The 24379-nt window shown below is 25.1% G+C and overlaps 1 protein-coding gene across 2 annotated transcripts; it reads left to right on the top strand.

Moving 5' to 3' along the window:
- The first annotated feature begins 11631 nt into the window (after nt 1-11631).
- On the top strand, nt 11632-23973 carry LOC145834740 (angio-associated migratory cell protein-like). 2 transcript variants are annotated; one of them, XM_082942248.1, is made up of 11 exons: nt 11632-11757; nt 12770-12853; nt 14626-14775; nt 15115-15257; nt 15811-15912; nt 16722-16851; nt 19486-19604; nt 20850-20932; nt 21757-21847; nt 22976-23130; nt 23648-23973. In XM_082942248.1, the coding sequence occupies exons 1-11, from the start codon at nt 11658-11660 to the stop codon at nt 23721-23723; spliced, it is 1233 nt and encodes a 410-aa protein (XP_082798374.1). In that variant the 5' UTR covers nt 11632-11657; the 3' UTR covers nt 23724-23973. The 2 variants fall into 2 exon arrangements, with proteins under 2 accessions (XP_082798374.1, XP_082798373.1); XM_082942247.1 differs by having other exon boundaries at nt 11634-11757; nt 12767-12853.
- Nucleotides 23974-24379: the final 406 nt, after the last annotated feature.

The following is a 24379-nucleotide window of genomic DNA, read 5'->3' as shown; positions in this document are numbered from 1 at the left end:
ATCCAGATTTAGTGGCAATCACAAAGGAAACAAATAATAATTTTATAAAATTTATTGTTGAAAAGTACAATTTTAATTCAACAAAAAAAATCAAGTAAAACTGAGAAAAGTCAAACGTTCAAAAGCAGTCTAAAATTTAAAGAACTTTTCAGTTGTTTTCAGTAGTCTGTCTGAATATTATTTTAAAAGAATTATAGGTAGGAGAACACTTATTACTTTTGATAAAATAAATAGCAATGGCAAGGCATGATGACTTGTTGGGAGAGCAAAAATTTTTAATTATATCAAATGTTATTGTATACTTTATTAAAACATGCAGTTTTGTCAAAAGTAAAGAAAGAATTAATATGGAACGTTTAGGATGAATATAATTATGGCATTTTATGCTCAACACCCTTATAAATTCATCACAAATTGACACTACAGTGTTGCAGAATTTATGTAAAGTACATGGTGTTAGTAGGTGTCAGAATTACACAAGCAGACACTTTTGGACAAAGAAATTTTGCACAGGTCAAGACTTTTTATTTTTATTTTTTAAATCTGTTTATTACTATTTATTTTTACTATCACTGTTATCCCTAACTCTTGCTTAATTATTTTTTGCCTTTTTTTTGTTTTTTATTTATTTTTTTTCTATCATTGTAACCCCTCACCCTTGGTTGGTATTTTTCTTAAATACTTTTGTGCAAAATTGACTCTTTATGAAAAAGTGACTTTGAGCAAAACTGATCTGTCCTGATACAGAATTGCCACTCCTTGAGTCCAAAGAACCAGCAAAAACCAGCTGACCATAAACTAGTCTGGGTTACATCAAACTATCCTGAGTAAGCCTGTAAAAGAGATATTGAAAATATTCATATGAGCCCAAATACAAAAATCAATTTGGGTTTAAAAATCTTTAATATCTAAAAAAACAAATAATAACAAAGGAACTTTTAAAAAACTGTTGAGAAAAAATATTGGAATGTCAGAAAAACTAGCAGGTGATTTAGGAATATATGTGAACTAGTCTAAGTTTTACCAAAAAAATAAACAAGTTGAACTGAATAAGATAAGTAAGCCTAAATTTAATAAAATTTTTAAACTAACCTGAATTATCCAAAGTAATTGAGTGTGTAGTAACCCTGTATAACTTTAGTGAACATTTTTTATTTAACACTTATAACATAAAGTATTTCTACTTTAAGTTCTACTAAACAATAATTTTTAAAATTGAAACAAAATTAAAAGTTAATATGCTGTTCATCCTAAAAATGTCTCTGAAACTTAAATTATTTATTGCAAAACACCTCAGGAGAATTTATTTTAGGTAATGCACAGTGTTCCCAATAATTTTTAAATTCAGGATTGAAAAAAGACAATACTTTTGAGAAATATTTTGGGAGAGCCTTGATTTTTTTATAAATTTTTTTTATTAGAAATAATTAACATTTTTTATAAGACATTGGTGAAAGAGAAAACAAGATAAGTTGAAAAATTAATAGACTTATGAAATAATAATTTACTCCATCACAAAATAATTTATTTCAAAGTTTTTGTTCCTAAAATTATCTTTATTACTCTTCTTAGTTATATTTTCATAATAATATAACCTATTTACTAAAAAATTTAACTTCATGATCTTTTGTTGAAACTTGTCTAAAATATAAGTCCTCGAATAATCAATAAAATTGCACATTTAAATTAAGATTTGATACTTTAAGCTTTCAAATGCTTAATGCTATTTTTAATAAACTTTGTTTAGTATCCTAAGGTTGTTTTGCATTGTCTTAAAGATACATTTTAATCAAATTATGGCTTTAGCTTTTTTTATTCTTAATAAACAAACTTTTTTATAAATGAAACAATGTAGTTGTAATATTTAGAAAAAGATCCTAAATTAGCTCAAAAGAAAGATTTTAAGTTGAGAATTTTTTTAATTAATCCCGAGCCAAACAAAAATACCAGGATGACTACTGATTTAATTGTCATGATTGAAAAAACTTCTATAAAAGTCTAATATAATAAAGACAGAAACTAATACCAGGGTGGCCACTAGTTTTTGAGAAATTATTTTCCAGGTTTTCAAAATTCCTTCCAGGTTTTTGAAAGTACACATTTTTGGGTCAATTTTTAGTTTAAAGTTAAGTTTTAGGTTAAAAACTGTGTTCAGTAGTATAACAATATCAAAAAGATACAGTAAAGCTACTTTAAGGGCATAGGGGAAAAGCTCTTTTTTAACAATTTGATCTTAATTTATATTGTTTTTACTAAGCTACAAGACGCTTTTCAAAGATTAAAAAAATTCAAAATAGTTGTTGAGATATAGCAGGTCAAAGTCGGAGGCCACAATAGGCTCCTTATAAAAGGCGCAAACTAATCTTTAAATCTTTAACAAGTTTTTTATGATGTTCAAATAAAAAGTTTATATTTTAATGATTGAACAAAAAAAAAAGCGCTCAAATATTTGGTCCAAGGACCTGGTGTACAAAAAAAACCTTTCAATTATCTGGTTATGATAATTAAACTTTGGTGTCTTACTACACTTTTTGCAACAATAATAATAATTTTAATAAAAAGATAACTATTCAATATTAAGAGAATTATTCAAAAAAGAAAACTCTTTGAAAACAATTCAACTTTTAAATCACTTTATAAAAAAAATATGTATGGGTTAATATTTTTCATAAGTTGGTAAATATTTTAACCTTACTAAGTGCTACAACAATGTACTTTGATTTATTTTATTTAAAACAGTTATTTTATTAATCTCTGGCCTGATGACACCTTTGAAAACTCTCAAATAAAATTTGCAAGATCAAAACCTAATAGTTGCAGCTTTACAATAGATCTTTCATCATCCATTTTTTCTTAGATGTATGTGTGGTAGATTTTTTCTAAAAAATAAGGTTTCCAGTTTTTGGAATATAAGCTCCTGAAAAATTTTTGTTTATAAACATACAACCTTTTACAACCAGCATTTAAGCAAAATTTCAAATTTCGATAGCCACTACACTACACTACTAGCATATATCTTTATGTTTTCGGAAATTAAGTCACAATTTAAATTAGCCACTTTAGAATGTATGTTAACTTAAAGCTCTTTTACTACTAATAACTACAATTGTCTTAAAACAATGTTTATTTTTAAATTTCACAAGAAGGAAAAATAGGCCTACATCTAAGAACATATCATTATAACTTTTTAATTATTTTGATTTTGCAATTTCACTAAAATTTAAACTTTACCATACATTTAACCTAAAGATTAAAAGTTATTTGTTTTGTTTTTTTAATTTAAGTTTGTTTTGATTTAATTATTTAAATACTTTTTCCATAAAGTTACATATCTTATTTAGTTTACTTTAAAAACTTTTTTTTAATTGTTTAATTACATTTTAGTGTAGTTGTTTAGAAATCTTTATTCCTTAGTACTACAGCTTTATTCCTTTTAAATAAGTACATTAACTAAATTCCGATAACTATATTTTACTTCAAGCTTTTTCAAATCATTTTTTATTATTACTTAGGTGTATATAATTTTAAAACTTACATGTATATACTTTGCTATAATATCCTGTTATTATATGGAGTTTCTATTTACTTACTTATGCTTACAAATTCTTGTTTGCCAAATTTTACCAAATTCTTATTTAAAGAATATTTATTTCAATTTTACATTTAAACTTATTAAGACGTATTTGTTTTCAAGCTTTTATATTTCTTATACTATATTCTACAGCTTAGTTTAACACAATAGTAGTTGGAAAGCAAAATATTTTTTACTTTCATAAAAATGCACTGTATTTGTTGATATTTTTTTTTAATTCTATACCCTGAAATAGTTGCTTAGTATTAGAAATGTTTTCACTTAAAAAATTGCTTTTTAAAAAACAAGTATACAGTTTTTATTAAATTGTATGTTGTTATTAGTAATTAAAATATCAATAAACTTATTTTTAGCTCTCTTGTTTTACGGGCCTATACTGATAATTTTTGGGATGTTTACTTTGGTACTTTTGAGGATTTATAACTTCGATTTTACTGTTTTATTTTTAAAACATACGTTTAAGTTTAAATATTAAATTTAAGTTCTTTTCAATAAAAACTAAACAGTATCAAATAAAGAAGGTTAAAAGAATGTTAAAAAGTTAACATATCCAGTATATTGGGACAATTATAGCAGATCTAAGTTTTTCCATAAAATGTAGATCATTTTAAACTAAGAAATAGCAAAAGTTAACCGAATTCAGCTTACATAACTTTCTGATTTAATTTACATTATTTTTGAGATGCTTAAACCAAAAAAACTAACAGTTTTGAAAAGAAAAAACTAAGCTCTGTTATACAAATAAATGTAAAAGTTTATTTGACTTTAATCCCTAAGAAGTACAACTTCCACCTAAATAAAAAATAAATAAATCAAATGTATTAAAAACTATACAAACAAAAGAGTACAAATTATAAATATTAAAAATAGACTTTTTTAAAAAGCTTCTAGATTGTTTCTCCATTAATTTAAATAATTTAGTTAACTTTACTAAAAATATTAGCTCAATTTAAAACCTTTAATTTGTTATTTCTTAAGCTGCTGTTATAGGGAAGAGAATCATAATCTACTGACTACTCCATAATAAGTAATTCATAGAGTATTATAAAAACAAGTCTAACTTCAAGTTAAACAAAAACCTGCATTTTACACTTTGATAAAATTACATACATTGAACTAAAAAAATTGAAAGCATTAATTTATTGTTCACAATTTATTACGAAGATATGCAAAATTATTTTTTCGGTTTCTCACTTTCAGTTACTTGTTTTTGCTTCCTACCCGCCTTGGCCCAGTCGAACGCGCCACCGTAGAACATGTCCCCCGGTTTCAGGAACCCATAGTAAACGGCCATATTAACCAAGGACAGTTGACAGCAGAACCCGATACAGGAACATTTTGCGATAATGCGCACCTCTTGAGCGGCCGTTTTAAAAAAGTTAATAAAAATCATAGTGTGTTGTATGCCTGAAAAAAATATAGTTTTAAGATTATATAAAAGCCTGGTTTTCACAAAATATTTTCTAAGAGATGAGCGTTTAATTTACAATATAAGGAAGGGAGATGTATTTCTTAGCATCATCAGTATTTTTGTTAAGGTGAACTAAAAAGCCTAACTTTTTTTCCAACTTACTATGAAGAGTTGATAAATAAGAATCGCAACATACTTGAACTGAATTTTTTTTAGTAATAATAGTTAAGCTTTTTACACCTTTTAAACGTGTAACATTGTTAAAAATTCCAGTTTTTTCAAGAAACTAGTTTAGTGATTTTTGTTCAAAATATCAGATTTTTCTCACAATTTCTAATATTCTAGGTTTTCAGGTTTTTTGGAAACCCTAATTATTTCTTATTCAACAACGCAAAATATTTTTTATAGGATCTGGTGCACAAAGAACCTTTCGTTCGGTCATCGAGTCGTACACCACTTATACACCTTTTAACGTATTATCCAGGACAACTTTAAGAGAGTAATACTTAAAAAGTGGTTTCAATTGTTAGTCAAGAAATCTGTCCTGAATGACAATAATCCGTCTGTAATGTGTAAATTTTTCAACATTACTAAAAATTAAGTTCTTCAACAAATTGGTTATGAAAGTACAAAATATTGAAATGGAATCAAATATATCTATTTCTTAAGATATTAAAAATATTAAAATTAACCTCAAATATTTATAAAGAATAAAACTATCATGAGTCAGCCCGAGTATGAAAAAATATTCAAAATATTCTGAGCTGTCCTGAGTCATCCTGCATTTCTGAGATTTTCAAAAATTTCAAAATATCAAGAGTTATCCTGAGTGTAAGGTAATCCTGTTTAACACAAAAGAATTTTAAGTTAGAGACAAGAATTAAAGAACTAAAAATTGGTATATAATCTTAACATATTTCATCTTTTAATTAAAAACTTTAAAACAAAATGAAATAATAAGTTCTAAACAAGAAATAAAATGTCTATGTAATTTAAAGCCAGTAAAAAACATTTGGATAAAACTAAGAATTATTTAAAAAACATTAAGTTATTATTAATTTAAAAACACTATTTAAATCTAAAAATTTATTCTGAACTTATTGGTTTTAACACTAACATTGTTACAGTATCTTAAAAAAATCAAAAAAAACATAGAACATTTCATGTTTAAAACTAAACAAAAATTAATTCTTTAATTTCACTGTTATGATGTCGCGGTCAAATATTTGAAATGACGTGGTAGTTTTTTAAACTATATGAATCAAAACTTAAAAACTCAATAAAAATCAATGAAATATCATGCTAAAGCAGGGTTTCAGAAAATGGGCAAAGTGACCTTCTTGGAGGCCATGAGCAGTGAAAGGGCCATAAGTTCACACTTTGAAACTTACACTAAATATTCTGGAGTTGCAGATTGCAGAGCAAAAGAAAGTCATAGGTGTTTAAATGGTAGTTTTTCGATAACCGTATTTTCAATTTCTTTATTTTAATATATATGCTAGTTTATATGTTTGCTTCACTTAAATTTGTTTTGTAAAAGTAACTAAGAGTAATTCAACTCTAATGTTTATATGTATTAAGAAAATAAACTACACTATCTGCTTTAAAGTACTTTATGATTTCAACTTAAGTACTAAACGTGTATTACTAATTATATTACTGATACATTGTTTTAACATTTTAATTTAATTTTATTATTGTAGTTTTAAGCTAGTTTTTATTCCATTTAAAGTCTATTAACTGATCTAAGTTTGTCTGATTTTTTCATAAAATTAAACAAAAAAAACTAGCAGAAGTTTAAAATTTTAAAAATTTACTAATTTTTAGAGTGTAGCAATATTAATTAGTTATATTATCTAGTATTCAAAAATGAAATATTTAACCATTTAAAACAAAATTTCTCTAGAATCTAAACTTGCTTCTTCATCAAAGAATATTTTTCAATACAATACTGGTTATTCCTTTCAAAATTTAAATTATGTATTTTGACTTTTATGAACAACAGAAATTCTAAAACACAGAAAAATTGCTCATCTAGCTTTTATTTCTATTAAAATTATTTTTTTTTTCAGATTTGATTTTTTTAAGTAAATTTGATTTAGAAACTAATAAAGTAATCAAAAATTTTTGTGCTGTAAATGAACATATTATGAAATATTATAAAACATGTATAATCAGCTGATATAAACAGGGTTGCAACTCTTTGAGACAAAATAAGCCAGCCAGTGAGACCAAAAACTAGCTAGAGTTAGACCAAACTAATTTGAGTCAGCCTAAGTTGTTAAGAAAATGTAGTAGAAGTAAAATAACAAAAAGTACTACTGTTAATCAAGCTTTAAAACCTTAAGATACCAAAACAATTAACAAAAGGGCTTAGTAAAAATACAATTTTTCAAGAAAAACAGAGATTTTAAGTATCTAAAACTGTGCTGCGGTTTAGAAAAATACCCAAAATAGCCTGAATTTAGCACAAAAATATTTTAAACAAGCCTAAGTCAACATGAATTTAAATAAAGTTCAAACTAATCTTAATTATCCGAAGAAGCCTAAATATGTAGCAATCCTGTATGAACACTCAAACAAATACAAGTACATTTTATTTGTACATAGCAAAGCTTAAACTTAAAATTCACTATTCCAAGTATTCCATACGCTCATCACTAAAAGTTATTTCAAATTATAACTATAAGTGTTTTTAATGTGTAAATTATAATTCTTCAATTAATATTCTAGTAATGTATTAAAGGGTAACAAACATTATAAAAGTAAGCCTTAAAGACTTAAAGTGTAAGACAATTGGAACTTAAATAATAAAGGATTTCAGATAGAGCGATATTTTTTTAAATTCTTTATTTTTATTTCACATATAATTTATAACTGAAGTGAGGAAAAAAGGATAATGTAATGCAACTAAGTTTAATTTTGTGGTTTAAGTAATAGATATTGTAAACAATAGGTGAGTTTGGAATAAGGGTATAAATTTTAAAAAAGATAAAAATATTTTTTGCTGACTCAGCAAATATTAGGAAAAACACCTTTAAATTACAGTCGGATCCATGTACGAGAGCTGCGATAACTCCGTAAACCTTTTGAGCCATTTAGTGGGGTCGGCTGTACTTGTAAAATTTGTAAGTGTTTTTATACATAACATTATGTAAATTTATGTAAACTAGGTAAATTGATTATACAGTAGAATACTAAGAACATATATACCCTTATCCCTAACCCACCTTACCCAAATTTTTAATCTAGACCTTCATCCTCAACCCACCTCACCTAAATATATAATAAAAAACCGAAAAATGTTATATCTTTTAAACTTAATGAAAATAAGTAAAACATTTGCCAATCCGAAGCGACCTTAGAACTGCAGCAATATAGTAAGTTTTAAATGTTGAACATTTTACAACATATGTATATTAAGTGAAGCATAAAAATAAATAAGACTGTAAATATTAAAAAAATAATTTAAATAGTATTACAAAAACAAGACTACAGTAGTTTTTAATAAACTAAATCTTTTGAATCAGCCTGATCACACTTTATATTTAATATTTAAATAGTTTTATTAACTTAAAATTAGCTATGAGGTAACATTTAAATATGCAGTAACAAAAATAAAGCTTAATATTTCCTCAATTGATAAAGTTGATTTAAACCTTAACTAAACATTCTAATTAAAATTTATTTTTAAAGAATACTGTAGTTGCATCTATAAATATGCCATGCCTAAATAAATCCGCATAGCCTTGAAAAAAATAGGAGTCACAATTGTTGTTAAGTGTTTTGCCAACATTGTGCACTCCTTAACATAGTAAAAAATGTGCTCCAACTCTGAAGGTGATACTGACATTAAAAAATTTGGTTATGATTAACTTTAGGTGGGCACCAATATCGAAGTATAATTCAATATACAGGAATTTTTCAGCTTTCTTTTAAATAATTTTCAGTTTTATTTTGAAAGTATACTTATACTACTGAATGTAATTTTAGGTGACTCTTCAACTGTATATAATAGTGTCATTTCAACAATGCGACTTTAAACTATTTTTTATTCTTTTAGTTTTATGGTTTATGTAGGTTAAATACCACTGTGAATTAATTATAAAAATTAAGTTGGTCTTTAGGCCTTATTTAAATCTAACTATAGTGTCATTACAACTAAGAAATATTTAACCTACATAAACATTATACATTATCTATTAATGTAAAATATAATTTGAAATGACACTTAGTTGAAATGACACTATCATTAGATTTAAATAAGGCCTAAAGACCAAATTAATTTTTATAATTAATTCACAGCAATCTGTAACCTACATAAATCATAATACTAAAAGAATAAAAAATAGCTTTAAAGTTGCAATGTTGAAATGACACTGTTGAAGAGTCATCTGAAATTATAGATTAGTATAGTATTATATTATACAGTTGAAGAGTCATCTAAAGTTGCATTAAGTAGTATAAGTACATAAGCAGGGCGAAACAAAACTGAAAATTATTTAAAATAAATCTGAAAAATTCCTGTACATTGAATTTCACTTCGATATTGGTGTCCACCTAAAGTTAATCATAACCAAAAATTTTGTGGTAAATTGTCCAATGAGTGCATTAAAGTTCAAGAGCTCTAAGCAAAAGGAAGATTGTTTGGACCAGTTCTAAATAGAAACATTAAAATTTCCTGCCAAATCTTCTATTGTAAAGTTGTTGCAACCATTATTTGTGTTGCACACTGACCAGGCTGAGGTCGAACTAATTTAAGTATAAACAAAGCTATGCTTGAAAACAGTATGAAATGTGAAACTATTACATCCAGAAGAATAGTTAAAGATTATATGTATACATAAAAACTTGAACTGCATCAAGTTGGAAAATACAAGTATTTTGCTGATAGAGCTCTTTATTGCAAATACATCAATCATACACATATGGTTCAAGTGATGTTATGGAAGTTAGATGATTGAATTCATCAAAAAAAAACTGTTGTTTTAACCCTTAAAAAATAAGATTGGAATATTTATATTGTTTCAAGTGTTTGATTATGTATATAAGAATAAGTTTAACTAAGAGTTTAGACTAAGAAAAGTCAGGAAATTTTTCTCAGCTAGATCTGTGGCAACCATGCTCCTCTCTTCTATACCCTTAAGTAGTATGTTTTCAAATATTTTCAACAAAAAAATAACTTTAATAGTTTTAATTTATTCGTTGTTATCAAAATGTTTTTATTAATGTTGTTATACCATTTAATAAAGTTTTTTACTTTAAACTTGGTTTTCAACCAAAAATATACCCAAAAACTTGTATTTTCAAAAACCTGAAGAAATTCAGAAAACCTGGAAGAAGTTTCTCAAAAGTTGTGTTTTATACACCACAGGGTTGCTACCTACTCATAGTACTCAGAATATTTTGATTTTTTTTTTTCAAATAAGGATGACTCAGGACAGTGTTAGTTTTCTGCTAAAAATCTTAGGAAAGTTTTAAGATTTTCTAAGTCTCAGAACAGAATTTTTTTCATGATCTAAAATGAGATTTAGTTGATCTAATTTCAATATTTTTCGCTTTATATTCAGGAAGGCCACTAAACTTGTAATTCTGGAAAAAGCTGAAGTTTGACAATTTAGGCTAAAAAAACGTAGAAGAACCTAGAATTTTGAACAAAAATCACTAAAAAATCTATAATTTTAAACAATTTATACATGTTAAGTAGTAACATTTTGATTTGACTCAAAAAATCCATCATAAAGAAAAAAAGTTTTTGTCATCATCAAAAAATTTTTAATTAAAAAAAATTAAAGTAGGTTTACAGTATCTTTTCGAAGTTGATAAACTATGTTACTCAGTTTTTTACCTTAAATTTAGTTTTAGAATAAAATAGACCCAAAAACATATACTTTCAAAATCTGGAAGAAATTACTCAAAAACCACTGACCACCTTGTTTTTAACTAATTTTGTTCAAAAACATGATTTTTATTGATTTTGTATTGACTTAATTATTTTTTTTAGCCTGGGGCTAGTTCTTCACTAATCTTATAAATAATATTGTAGTTTTGTTTTAAATCTGAAATAAATATTTATCATTATTTAAGTTTATTTTATACTGTTTAATTTTATTTAAAGTTAGAAGTTAATATATGTACATTTAAGTGATTACTTTTTGTGGTAAGATTAAAGTTAGTCAATTAAAATATCAAGTTTTTTTTTTAATATATATATAAAGTTAACAAACATGGCTACATAAAAATATCCACAAATTTAGTTTTTTATTTTCAATCGATAAATCTCAGTTTTAATTTTAAATCTTCAAAAACAGTATTTATCACAAGTTTAGTGAACATCTAATGCAGAAGCATAAACATACAACCTTTATTTTAGTTGTCAAGAAGGAGAATGAACATGAGGTATAAGTAGTTTGGGCCAAAGGAAAAAAAAAAACTTTTTTTTAAGGATTTAAAAAACTCAGGATTACTCAAGGCAGTTTTTATGACTCAAAGTGTGCTTTAATCTCATAAAATAAAGTTTGTATAAATATATTTATTGTACTACTATTACATCTTGTAAAACATACATCCATCTCAATCAAAATTTTCAAACTACACTCATTAATATTTACTAATATATTTAACAAACAGAATTAAGGTAATTTTTAAGTAAACATGGAAAATATGGATCACGATGAAACTCCAATGGAAATGGGACAAAATAAACAAGAAACTGAAAATAAAGAAGAAAATTTTGATGAAGAGATGATTCAAGGTTTATTTAAACAAAATGATTTTACAATTAAACTTCTCAGCTGGTGGATCCATTTTTCTTCATTGGCTTGTTAAAAATTAATCAATTATTTTGTATTTAAAAAATATTAATTGAGGCTAAAAATAAGTATAAACAGCTTTCAATTTTTTAGTTGAATTTTTTGCAAAAGTTAAATTTGCTTTCAACTAACTTTTGCTTATCAAATAGATAAACTGGATGCATTAATTTAACTAATTGAAAAACTGTTTGAGTAGTATTTATGCTTGAGTGACTGATACTTACACATGAAGCTGTTTATTGATAGTTATCAATTACAACAACTTTAACTGTTTGATATTTTATTGGTACATATTATTATATCATTTAAGTATCAACAGATTCAAAGTTCGTATATGATATTAAGTTAAGCTATTCATTTTGAATTTGTTGGCTGTACAAATATATTCTGAATTGAGCATTAAGTATTTCTTTACTAATGCATTGATTAAGTATAATAATTTTTTACTCTTATTTCTTAGTAGTATTTGTTTTTGTATTTAGTTATTTTGTAAATTAAAGTTTGCTAAATTACTTAAAATTTTTATTTTGAGTAAATTATACTTTAAATACAGTTCAAGTTAATAGTTTGAATATCAGATAAAGTCATGTTATTTGGATAAATCAAACTTGAGCTTTAGTTAGCCTCATTTTTACATAATGTGCTGTAAAATCTATCTGTATGTATTTTTAAATAAATAAAAAAGTTCTATGGTTTTTAATTAAACTACATTTTAACTTACCAGAAATGTTTTTGCTTTTAACTATAAGGCTAGATTAAAGCATTAAAAATTGCTTTAAAACTTTTTTGATTAAACTCTAAGTAAGTTTCAAATAAACAATGAACCAAATACTTGCAATTCTTTTAATTAAAAACTTTTAAAATCTGGTTCCATGCATCTTTTAGCATTTTGTAAACTTAAGTTTGTATCTACATTAGAAATATAATATTAATAAACAACATTGTGTTCAGAAGATGACGCAAATGAAGCAGATGCAGATGAAGAAGTGGCACCAGAAATAGTTGACAACAGCCTGCAGACTTTTGAAGCACATTGTGGTTTGTTGCAATTTAAATTATTAGAAATAGTTGACAATAGCCTGCAGACTTTTGAAGCACATTGTGGTTTGTTGCAATTTAAATTATTAGAAATAGTTGACAACAGCTTGCAGACTTTTGAAGCACATTGTGGTTTGTTACAATTTAAATTTAAGTTATATAATACAGGCTTAGTAAAACCTCCTGGAAAAGCCTGGAGTTTGACAAATAAGGCAAAATAAAACCTGGAAAAACCTGAAATTTAAGAAAACTTTTAAAGCTCACTGTGGTATGAAACAATTAAAAATAAACTTATATAATACCACAGTTTTAATTTTTATACTATTTGACTCAATTTCAAATACTTTTTTAAAGTTATAACAAATTGTCTGCTGTACAATATAAAATCTTTGTATACAAAAGTTTTATTTAGTCTAAAAATGTATCCGCTCAAGAGAAAACTAAAACGGCCAATAAATAAAAATCAGTAATTACAGGGTTGCCAAAAATCATATGATTTGACAGTTTAGGCTTAAAAAGCCTTGAATTAACGAAGAAATAAGGAGAAATTATAAGGACAAATTTGAACAATAATCACTTAAAAACCTGGAATTTTAAAGAATTTTTACAGGTTCAATAAAGAAATTTTAAATTGACCAAAACTTCTATCATATTGATTAAAGAAAATTCTTATCAAATTTTTTTTATTAATAAAAAACACATTAAAAGCAACTTTACAGTATCTTTTTAATGTTGTAATACTAATTAAGATAGTTTTTACCTTTACTAAATTTTATACTAAAATTAAACCCAAAAACTTGAACTTTTTAAAACCTAGAAATATTCAAAAAACATAAGGAAATTTCTCAAAAATCTTTGGCAACCCTGTATATGTATGTATATATATCTCCTTCAGTTTTTGGAATAAATACATCAAATTTTCAAGAAGTGTTCCTTGAAATATTCAGAAAATTTTTTCAAGTAATAAAAAAAACATTTGTTTGTATATTTTTGAATTTTTTTTTTAATTAAATGTTCCATACATCACTTCTTTTAAATTATGAAAGTTTAAGAACAGTTGCTCAAAAGTTGTGGGAGGAAATAGAATTTTAGTAAAATACAAGTTTGCCACATACTTGAGATATTCAGAATTACTCAGGACAGTTTGAAAGTTGGAAATTTGCAGGATAACTCCGGCTAGTTTGAATTTTTTTTTTATAACTTTGGATGACTCACTGCAGTTTGGTTTTTTATAAAAAACTCAGGTTAGTTTTTAGATTTTTAAAAATCTCACTCGAGGTATTTTATAAATCTTGATTTAGATTTAGTTGTTCCAGTGTTAATATTTTAGTTTTTATAACCGATCTAAAAATATTATTTTATATGGATTTTAAAAATGTTTAAGGGTTCAAAAACTCAGGATGACTCTGGACAGTTTAAGGTCACTCAAGACAGTTTTTTTGACTCAAAGAGTGGCAACCCTGAAATATTCTTTTTTCTCCTTCAATATAAAGCAATGAAAGTCTCCAACTTTGATTACTTATGTCTCAAAAAATGCTTTGAATTTTTAAAAACTGTGGAATGCAACAAGAAGCTTGGTTGTTTATGAAAAAAATAAGACTAAAACGTTTTAAATATCCCCCCGTCTCTGGCTTAAATATGAAAAAGTAAAAATGTAAATGAAGTTTACATTGTATAACCTTTTTTTATAACTATTTTCTACCCAAGTAGATTTAATAAAGAAGAACTGGTTTATGTAGTGTGCAACTTATTAGTTTTATTTTTTTCAACAGGAGTTAACAAGGCTGAGGATGACCACGTAAATGAGGTGTTCAACGTAGCAACCCACCCAACTCACACAAACTTGGTAGCAAGTGGTGGTTCTGATGAGAAGGCCTATCTGTGGGATCTGGAAACCATGAAAATCGAACTCGAGTGCACTGGTTAGTAAATTTATTCATGTTTGATACTTATTATCAATTAAATCAAATGGTCAGGAAATTTAGCTGGGATTTTGTGGAAATAATCGATTTATTTTAAACTCATTCTATATTAGCTATCATTGTAAACTTAATGGTAGCTTAAACAATAAATAATAAAGTTATTGGTAATTTTAAATTCAAGTAACTACACCAAAAACAGGTCACACTGATTCAGTATTGTTTACAATGTTCAATAAAGACAGCAAATTACTAGCTACTGTAGATACGACTTATTATTGATATTAAACTTATCAAAACAGTTGATGTGACTTGTTATTAATACTGAACTTATAAAAACAGGCCACACCGATTCAGTATTGTTCACAATGTTTAACAAGGACGGCAAATTATTAGCCACTGTGGATATGGCCGGTTTAGTGCAAGTTTGGAAAGTTGAAGAAAAAAAACTCCTTTGCCAGCTTGATTGTGAAGGCGATGTTGAAGTTTGTTGACTGTTCATTTTGGGTGATGTTTTAATTCAAATTTCTTAGAACTTTAAGAAAAATCAGTTGGTCTTAACTAGTAAATGTAATAAATATCATCACTTACAGTGTAACTTATAAGTGTTTCAAAAAGTATAAAAGTATCATACAATTGTGTGAAAGTGATGTAGAAGTTTGTTAAAATTAAAAAACATAATTAATTTGTATAAACAAATCTACTATAAATTGTATTTAGTAACCGTAATAAGATACACATCTTATAATTTAATTATGGAAATGTTTTGTTAAGTACAAAAGTGCCATACACTCATTGACCTAACAACAAAGTTATATGCTTGAACTTTAAAATTATTTATCATACAAGTAAACGTTAATATTTTAATTTACTAATTAAATATTTAAAGTTGTAGATAATTTAAACTTGAATATATTTAGTCAATTGTTGAAACTAATACTTTATTTAATAATACTTTTTTTTTGGTCAAAGGGAAAACTAATATCTAAAATAATTAACTTGTCAAAATAATTAGTACATTAATTATTTTTTCAACAGTGGTCTTGCTGGCATCCATTGACAAACGCCATTTTGTGCGGTCTCACTTCAGGGGAAGTTTATTTGTGGAAAGTCCCTAGTGGGGAGAGAAAGTTTTTCTATGTAAGCTTTAATTATTGAATTCATTTATAATATATTGACATATAATATATTTTATTAATTATTATATAGTATCATATATTAGTTTTTATATTTGTATTAGTTGTTATACATTCTCATATCTTTTTATTATTATATTATTTATTATTATATATATATTATATTATTATTATATACATCTATTAGTTATTGTATCAGGGTTGCCAAAAACCTGGAATTTTAGAAAAAAAAAACCTTGAGTTTTAACCAATTTTAACATGTCAAGTAATGAATTTTGATTTGACAAAAAAAAAAAACTGTTATAAAGATATTTCTTTCTTGTTATCTTTTTTTTATTAAAAAACACATTTAAGTAGCTTTAAAGTATCTTTTTAATTTTGTTGTATTGTTTAAGATAGTTTTATGCCTTGAACTTAATTTTTACTAAAAATAGACATAAACCTTTTTCTCAAAAACCTCTGGCAATCCTTTTGTATATTCTCATGTGTTAGTTTTTAATATATTTTCATATGTTAGTTTTTATATTTGTATGAGTTATTACATACCCACTAGGGTTTATTTGTAGAAAAATAATTTTTATATTCCCGCCTTATTTCAACTTTTGCCGCCAAATTTAACAAACTACTAACTGTACAGTCTCACAACACTGCACTTAAATCTAACATACTGTTTTTTTTAAATTTATTTTTTCAAGTCTTTATTATGCAAATATGCAATTTATTATTTGTTTCTTAATATCAAAACATATAATATTATTAACTTATCAGTCTCACAACACTGCACTTAAATCTAACGTACTATTAATTTACCAGTCTCATAACACGGCATGCAAGGCTGGTGTGGTTCATCCAGCTGGGAGACACGCAGCATTCGGATATGAAGATGGAAGCATCAGAATATACGATCTCCAATCACAACAAGTTATTCACTCATTTACTAAAGGTTTGAAATATTAGTATTTATAATCATCAGAATATACGATCTCCAATCTCAACAAGTTATTCACTCATTTACTAAAGGTTTGAAATATTAGTATTTATAATTATCAGAATATACGATCTCCAATCACAACAAGTCATTCACTCTTTTACTAAAGGTTTGAACATATTAGTATTTATAATTATCAGAATATACGATCTTCAATCTCAACAAATCATTCACTCTTTTACTAAAGGTTTGAACATATTAGTATTTATAATTATCAGAATATACGATCTACAATCTCAACGAGTTATTCACTCATTTACTAAAGGTTTGAACATATTAGTATTTATAATTATCAGAATATACGATCTCCAATCCCAACAAGTTATTCACTCATTTACTGAAGGTTTGAACATATTAGTATTTATAATTATCAGAATATACGATCTCCAATCTCAACAAGTTATTCACTCTTTTACTAAAGGTTTGAAATATTAGTATTTATAATTATCAGAATATACGATCTTCAATCACAACAAGTTATTTACTCTTTTACTAAAGGTTTGAAATATTAGTATTTATAATTATCAGAATATACGATCTTCAATCACAACAAGTTATTTACTCTTTTACTAAAGGTTTGAAATATTAGTATTTATAATTATCAGAATATACGATCTCCAATCTCAACAAGTCATTCACTCATTTACTAAAGGTTTGAAATATTAGTATATATAATTATCAGAATATACGATCTTCAATCTCAACAAGTTATTCACTCTTTTACTAAAGGTTTGAACATATTAGTATTTATAATTATCAGAATATACGATCTCCAATCTCAACAAGTTATTCACTCATTTACTAAAGGTTTGAAATATTAGTATTTATAATTATCAGAATATACGATCTTCAATCCCAACAAGTCATTCACTCATTTACTAAAGGTTTGAACATATTAGTATTTATAATTATCAGAATATACGATCTTCAATCTCAACAAATCATTCACTCTTTTACTAAAGGTTTGAACATATTAGTATATATAATTATCAGAATATACGATCTTCAATCTCAACAAGTTATTCACTCTTTTACTAAAGGTTTGAAATATTAGTATTTATAATTATCAGAATATACGATCTTCAATCTCAACAAGTTATTCACTCATTTACTAAAGGTTTGAAATATTAGTATATATAATTATCAGAATATACGATCTTCAGTCACAACAAGTTATTCACTCATTTACTAAAGGTTTGAACATATTAGTATTTATAATTATCAGAATATACGATCTTCAATCTCAACAAGTTATTCACTCTTTTACTAAAGTTTTGAAATATTAGTATTTATAATTATCAGAATATACGATCTCCAATCTCAACAAGTTATTCACTCTTTTACTAAAGGTTTGAACATATTAGTATTTATAATTATCAGAATATACGATATCCAATCACAACAAGTTATTCACTCATTTACTAAAGGTTTGAAATATTAGTATTTATAATTATCAGAATATACGACCTCCAATCTCAACAAGTTATTCACTCATTTACTAAAGGTTTGAACATATTAGTATTTATAATTATCAGAATATACGATCTTCAATCACAACAAGTTATTCACTCATTTACTAAAGGTTTGAAATATTAGTATTTATAATTATCAGAATATACGATCTCCAATCCCAACAAGTTATTCACTCATTTACTGAAGGTTTGAACATATTAGTATTTATAATTATCAGAATATACGATCTTCAATCACAACAAGTTATTCACTCATTTACTAAAGGTTTGAAATATTAGTATTTATAATTATCAGAATATACGATCTCCAATCTCAACAAGTTATTCACTCATTTACTGAAGGTTTGACTATATTAGTATTTAATTTTAATATAATTTACTCTCAAAAAGTCATGAACTAAAGGCTCTTTACAAAGTTTGAATGTAAAAATATTTTAAAGTTATTTTGTTTAAACCAGGGTTTCCCAAACTTTTCTGTATAAAGCCCTCTTTGAAGAAATTCATACGATTATTGTCCCCTCTAAAAAAAAACCCTAAGGTTTTTTTTTTTCTTTTCATCACCACTCGCAAATATATCGCTCTAAAGTTTTAAACTAAAGCCTTAGAGCCCCCTGATTTTCTTAAGTGGTCCACTTTGAAAAGCCCTGATCTAAAGTAAGTATTAAAATTCCGAACTTTTTATTTTTCTCTTTATCATTAACTCCAGAAAAATTAGGGTTTAATGTTACTTCCTTTTAGTCTCTTTACTAATCACGCCCTCCATTTGGCTCCTTCAAAGATTATGGCCCTTAAAGTTTCTTAAATGGCCTTGAAAACAAAGGTATTCACGACTTAAATATTTCTTAAGTATCCAGTCTTAAGAAATTTAGTTTCGAGGAGTTGTTCCTTGAGTATAGAATAAATTTAATGTTAAAACTTACTGAAAATTTTATTTGAATAGAAACCGCTATGTTTTCAATTAAAATCTATATTTTAAAACAACTTGGAAAAAGTTAAGAGTAAATTTTTAAAGTTCTAATAAAATTTCCCAGACTTCTTACAAAAATATAATGTTTTGAAAACTTTAAAATGTTTTACAATTTTAAATTCCTCCATCCGAACTAACCTATACATTTAGGTAGAGAATCACACAATAAAGATGTAAGAATGTTGATATACGACGATGACAAAGGAACGAATCTTGTATCTGCATCGGGTGATGGCAGCTGTAAAGTTATCAATTCTAATACTGGAAAGGTATGAATTTAAATTTACTTATTTTATTTCAAATAGTCGTCAATTCTAATACATGGATGGTCGTTATGTTTGGTTATTTTCAATTTAAATATTTATTAATTCCAGTACTGGAAAAGTTCTTACGTTAAATTAATAATTTTAGTTTTAGTATGTATTGAAACATAATACAGAAAAGGTTATATGTTTCATTATATCTTTATAATTTAAATAACTATCATTTCTAATACTGGAAGGTTGTTTAATTATTGTGTTTGTATCTGTTGCTAATTAAAATAAGGCAGCAATTTATAAATTACTAATTTTCATATAAAAAGTTGCCACATTTAAAAAAAAAATCAGCAGGTTGCACTTATTTAAACTATTTCTATTAACTAAAAAACTTAAAGCACTAGTGAAATGTGAATCTTAACACATAGCTTTTTCTAATTGTAATTTAAAAAAGTATGTTTTTAGCTCAAAAGTACCTCTATGGCCGCAGATTTTTTTTTGACATGGTTTAATAGTCTATAAAACTGAAAAAGTTTTATTTTCATCATGTCATTTGTATGAAGATTGAATTTTTTAAAGCTGATTTTGGTCAATTAAATTATTTTCTCTACCAAAAAAATAATGTTTTTACAAAATTGTTAGTTTTACAGTTTGTGAATTTATTATTTATTTATTATGATTGAAGCTAATTAGCTATTGAGAGTAGTGATCTACCGGATCTATAAAACTAGTATTCAGCCGGATCTTATTTTGAAATAAGGATCCATCCGGATCCAGAATTAAATTAAGTATAAATCCGGTAGATCACTTATTTAGAGATTTAGAGTTTAGAGATCGAAAATGGACTTTAAGAAATACATCATTTTTTATAGCAACTGACTAAAATAAAGTCTCAACCATGTTCTGTAGCTTATATTTGATGCAAATTTATATGTATTTTTATCTTGCAAAAACTTCTGCAACGAAACTAGGATTTTTAGTAATAAGTAATAAGTGTGTTTTTAACTTCACTTTGGTACACAGTAATACTTTTTAAACAATTTTTTTATTACATCTTTGCTTTTGTACAGTTTTTTAATTTTTATTGCATATATAAAATTAATTTCTAAGTTATGGCTGCCTGTGAAGACTTTTTTTTACAAGTCCATTAGCAACTTTTATAAGTAATTCTGGCCCACCGACTAAAAATTACCTAACCGTAAAATAATTTTTCATGTTTAAATTTTAATATAGGTATATTAATATATTTTTTTACAGATAGTACACACATTCAGAGTACCGAGATATCACAACCAATCTGATGAAAATATCGGTGTTGAATCCGTTATTGTTAATACCAAGTTTGTTTAGTTAATATATTAAATTATGATAAAATTATTAGATGAAAATATCGGTGTTGAATCCGTTAATGTTAACACTAAGTTTGTTTAGTTAATATATTAAATTATTAGATGAAAATATTGGTGTTGAATCCGTTATTGTTAACACTAAGTTTGTTTAGTTAATATATTAAATTATGATAATATTATTAGATGAAAATATCGGTGTTGAATCCGTTAATGTTAATACCAAGTTTGTTTAGTTAATATATTAAATTGTTAGATGAAAATATTAGAAGAAAATATCGGTGTTGAATCCGTTATTGTTAATACCAAGTTTGTTAAGTTAATATATTAAATTATGATAATATTATTAGATGACATTATTGGTGTTGAATCCGTTATTGTTAATACTAAGTTTGTATTTTTATTTTTATATCTTAATACCAAGTTTGAATCTTTAAAAACTAATTTTGTTTATTTGTTAATACAGAATTTGCTCTGTTTATTAATTTATTGATACTAACTTTGTTTTGATTTTTATTTGTTAACACCAATTTTTTTTAGCTGAAATGTTGTACATACTTTAAAATTTAAAGTGTACAGTAAAATAAATACTAACATAACAATTTTATTATGACCAAGTAAATTAATTTCTTATTGTTAGAGTTATATAATATAGTTTTCAAGTTTAATTCTTAAAACTAGTTCCTTGATAAAGAGCTATTTTTTTTTTTTTGATGTCCCCAAAAATTTTGAAGCAACAAAATTTATATAGGTTTTATTATTTGTAAATGAATTACTTTCAATTAGTAAATAGTATATTTATACAAACTGTTTTTCAGATTATATCTTCTTGTTTTTGGCTCTGAAGACGGAAATGTTTATGTATGGAATATGAAAACGAATGCTAAACTACAACAAATTGATCACAAAGTTTGTTATTATTTTTGAAATAAAATTAATGCTAAACTACAACAAATTGACTACAAAGTTTTTTATTATTTATAATACAAGTAATTATAAATTAAAACAAATTAATCATATTGTTTGTTTTGTTTTTGTAAACAATAAGTTGACCATAAAGTCTTTTGTTTTGTAAATAAAACAAGAAATATTATGTATTTGTATACAGCTATCAGGGTTGCCAAAAAAACCTAGATCCTGGAAAAACTTGGAATTTGACAATTTAGGCTATGAAACCTAGAATTTGAAAAATTTGAAAAAAAAAACCTGGAATTTTAAACAATTTTTACATATTAACTAGTAAAATTTCGATTTGACATAAAAAATCTATCATAACGATAAAAAAATTTGTCACCATCAATATTTTTTAATAATAAACACATTTAAAGTAGCTTTACAGTATCTTTTCAATGTTGTTATACTATTTAACAAAGTATTTTACTAAAAACTAATAATAGACTCAAAAACGTTTACTTTTAAAAAACATAGGAAAATTTTTAAAACCTGGAGAAAATTTGTCAAAATCATTTAGCAACCATGAGCTATTGTATAACTATTTCAACAGATATATGGGATATTTAGCTTTAGTTGTACAGTAAAAATGTTCTACTTATAAATTTTTATTTTAAATATAACAAACTAAACAGTATTACTTCTCTATTACACTAACACATGTTTCTGTGTGTTAATGGGTTTATAAATAATTTTAGTGTGATAAAAGAAAGATAATGTTTAATTTGTTACTATTAGATATTCCAGTGAGCTTATTTCGCTCGGATCTTTTTTAACTAACGCTTAAATTTATACTTTCGAATAGTTATTTGTAATATAGTGAAACTAGACTTCATAGGCTCCATGGTACCTAACTATTTAATTTGGAGCTCCTTTGCTATCACTAATTATCATAAAATAGAAAATATACATGAGACAATAATAAAACTGTTGTTTGTTAATGATTCAGACAAGGTATAAACAAATTACATATTTATAAAATTAATTAACAGATAAACAGGAGACAATAACAAAGTATTTATTCGTTGAGATTCAGAAAAAAATATAAACAAAATTTTTAGTAATAACAAATTTAATATAAAACAGGAGACAATAACAAAGTTGTTATTCGTCGGAGATTCAGACAAAATAGTCACATCTACCGAAGGCGGAACAACAAGATTAATTAACAGCAGAAGCGCAAAATTATTGAACACATTTACAGCTTCAGATGCTTGTGTATTCGACATTACACTTGATAAGTTTGTTTAATTTGTAAATAATTATAAAATTGATTTACTAGATGCGTTTGTATATAATATAACAATTGATTAGTTTGTTATATTTATTATTCTAGTACTTAAAACTAATCAACACATCTAATAGATGCTATTATATTTGTTATTTGAAAAATTAAATTAGTTTTATGCATTATTTTCAATTTTAGTGTTTTTTACTTGAGATAAATGTAAATTTTGTATTGTTAAGGGAATTTTCCCAATATTGAGCTTGTATTGTTTTGTATTTTTTTTTTGGGCGTGAAACTATATTTACACAACTTATCTTTAACCTTGTATATTATTGTAATGTTTTTTATTAATATGCAAAGATAAAGGTTGATAAATAAAAAAAACACAAGAAAAAAAGTTAAACTAATCATGATAAAAGTAGTTAAAACATATAAATGTTGTATAATTCAAAAAAGACATATAAATAATCAGATTGTGAAAAAAACTTGTGAGTTTTTCATAAATATATTAAAAAATATAATTTTTTTAGAGAACAAAAGAATTTGTTGGTAGCTTCTGGAGACGGATGTGTAAGAAGTTACTTGTTAGAAGAAAATAATAATTAGAAGAATTAGTAATTAATAATTAGAAGAAGAATAAATAATTAATAATTAGAAGTTACTTGTTAGAAGAAATTAATAATTAGAAAAAAAAATTAATTTTAATTAGAGGAATTATGAATGGTTATATTTTGTTTATCAACTAGGTTTTAAACATTTTACCCACTTTTAGAAAATTTAAACATTTTAGAAAAATTATGAAAAGTACGTGTTTTTATAAGTTGTTTGATTTATGTTCAAAGTTTCATTCTAAAATAAACTTTGCTTGATATTTTATCTAAATTCTGAAGATAAACGTGTTAAATTTATGGAATATATATTTGCGTTTATATAAGTTCTTGTCTATTTATTTTTAGTTATAAAACTCAAAAGAAACTTTCTGTTGAAAAGGTTATTGAAAAACGTCTAATAATTAAAACAAAAATTTATTTTTAGTGTATGTTATTTTATTATTGTTAGTTTAAGTTATTCAACTTTAAGTTTATTGTATTTTTTTAGATATTTGTTAGCAATTTAATGGTAATTAGTTTTTCAGAAATTAAATTTATTTACGTTTTTTAAATTTTTATTATATTTCATGAATTACTAAATAACTTAATCCATTGAGAATTCTGTTCCACAATAGAACAATTATTTTGTATTTATTAATTTGTTAATAACTT

Source organism: Thalia democratica, chromosome 4 (assembly GCF_965202585.1).
Source record: "Thalia democratica chromosome 4, ktThaDemo2.hap1.1, whole genome shotgun sequence".
Taxonomy (NCBI): domain Eukaryota; kingdom Metazoa; phylum Chordata; class Thaliacea; order Salpida; family Salpidae; genus Thalia; species Thalia democratica.
The sequence above is the reverse complement of the archived record's forward strand: the minus strand, read 5'-3'. Positions and strand labels throughout refer to the sequence as shown.

Excerpts from the sequence above, each read along its gene's own strand:
- LOC145834740 (XM_082942247.1), top strand. The coding sequence starts at position 11,658 with ATGGAAAATATGGATCACGATGAAACTCCAATGGAAATGGGACAAAAT. Across the intron at positions 11,758-12,766 it reads TGATGAAGAGATGATTCAAG|AAGATGACGCAAATGAAGCA; the intron begins GTTTATTTAAAC and ends CATTGTGTTCAG. Across the intron at positions 16,852-19,485 it reads TATTCACTCATTTACTAAAG|GTAGAGAATCACACAATAAA; the intron begins GTTTGAAATATT and ends CTATACATTTAG.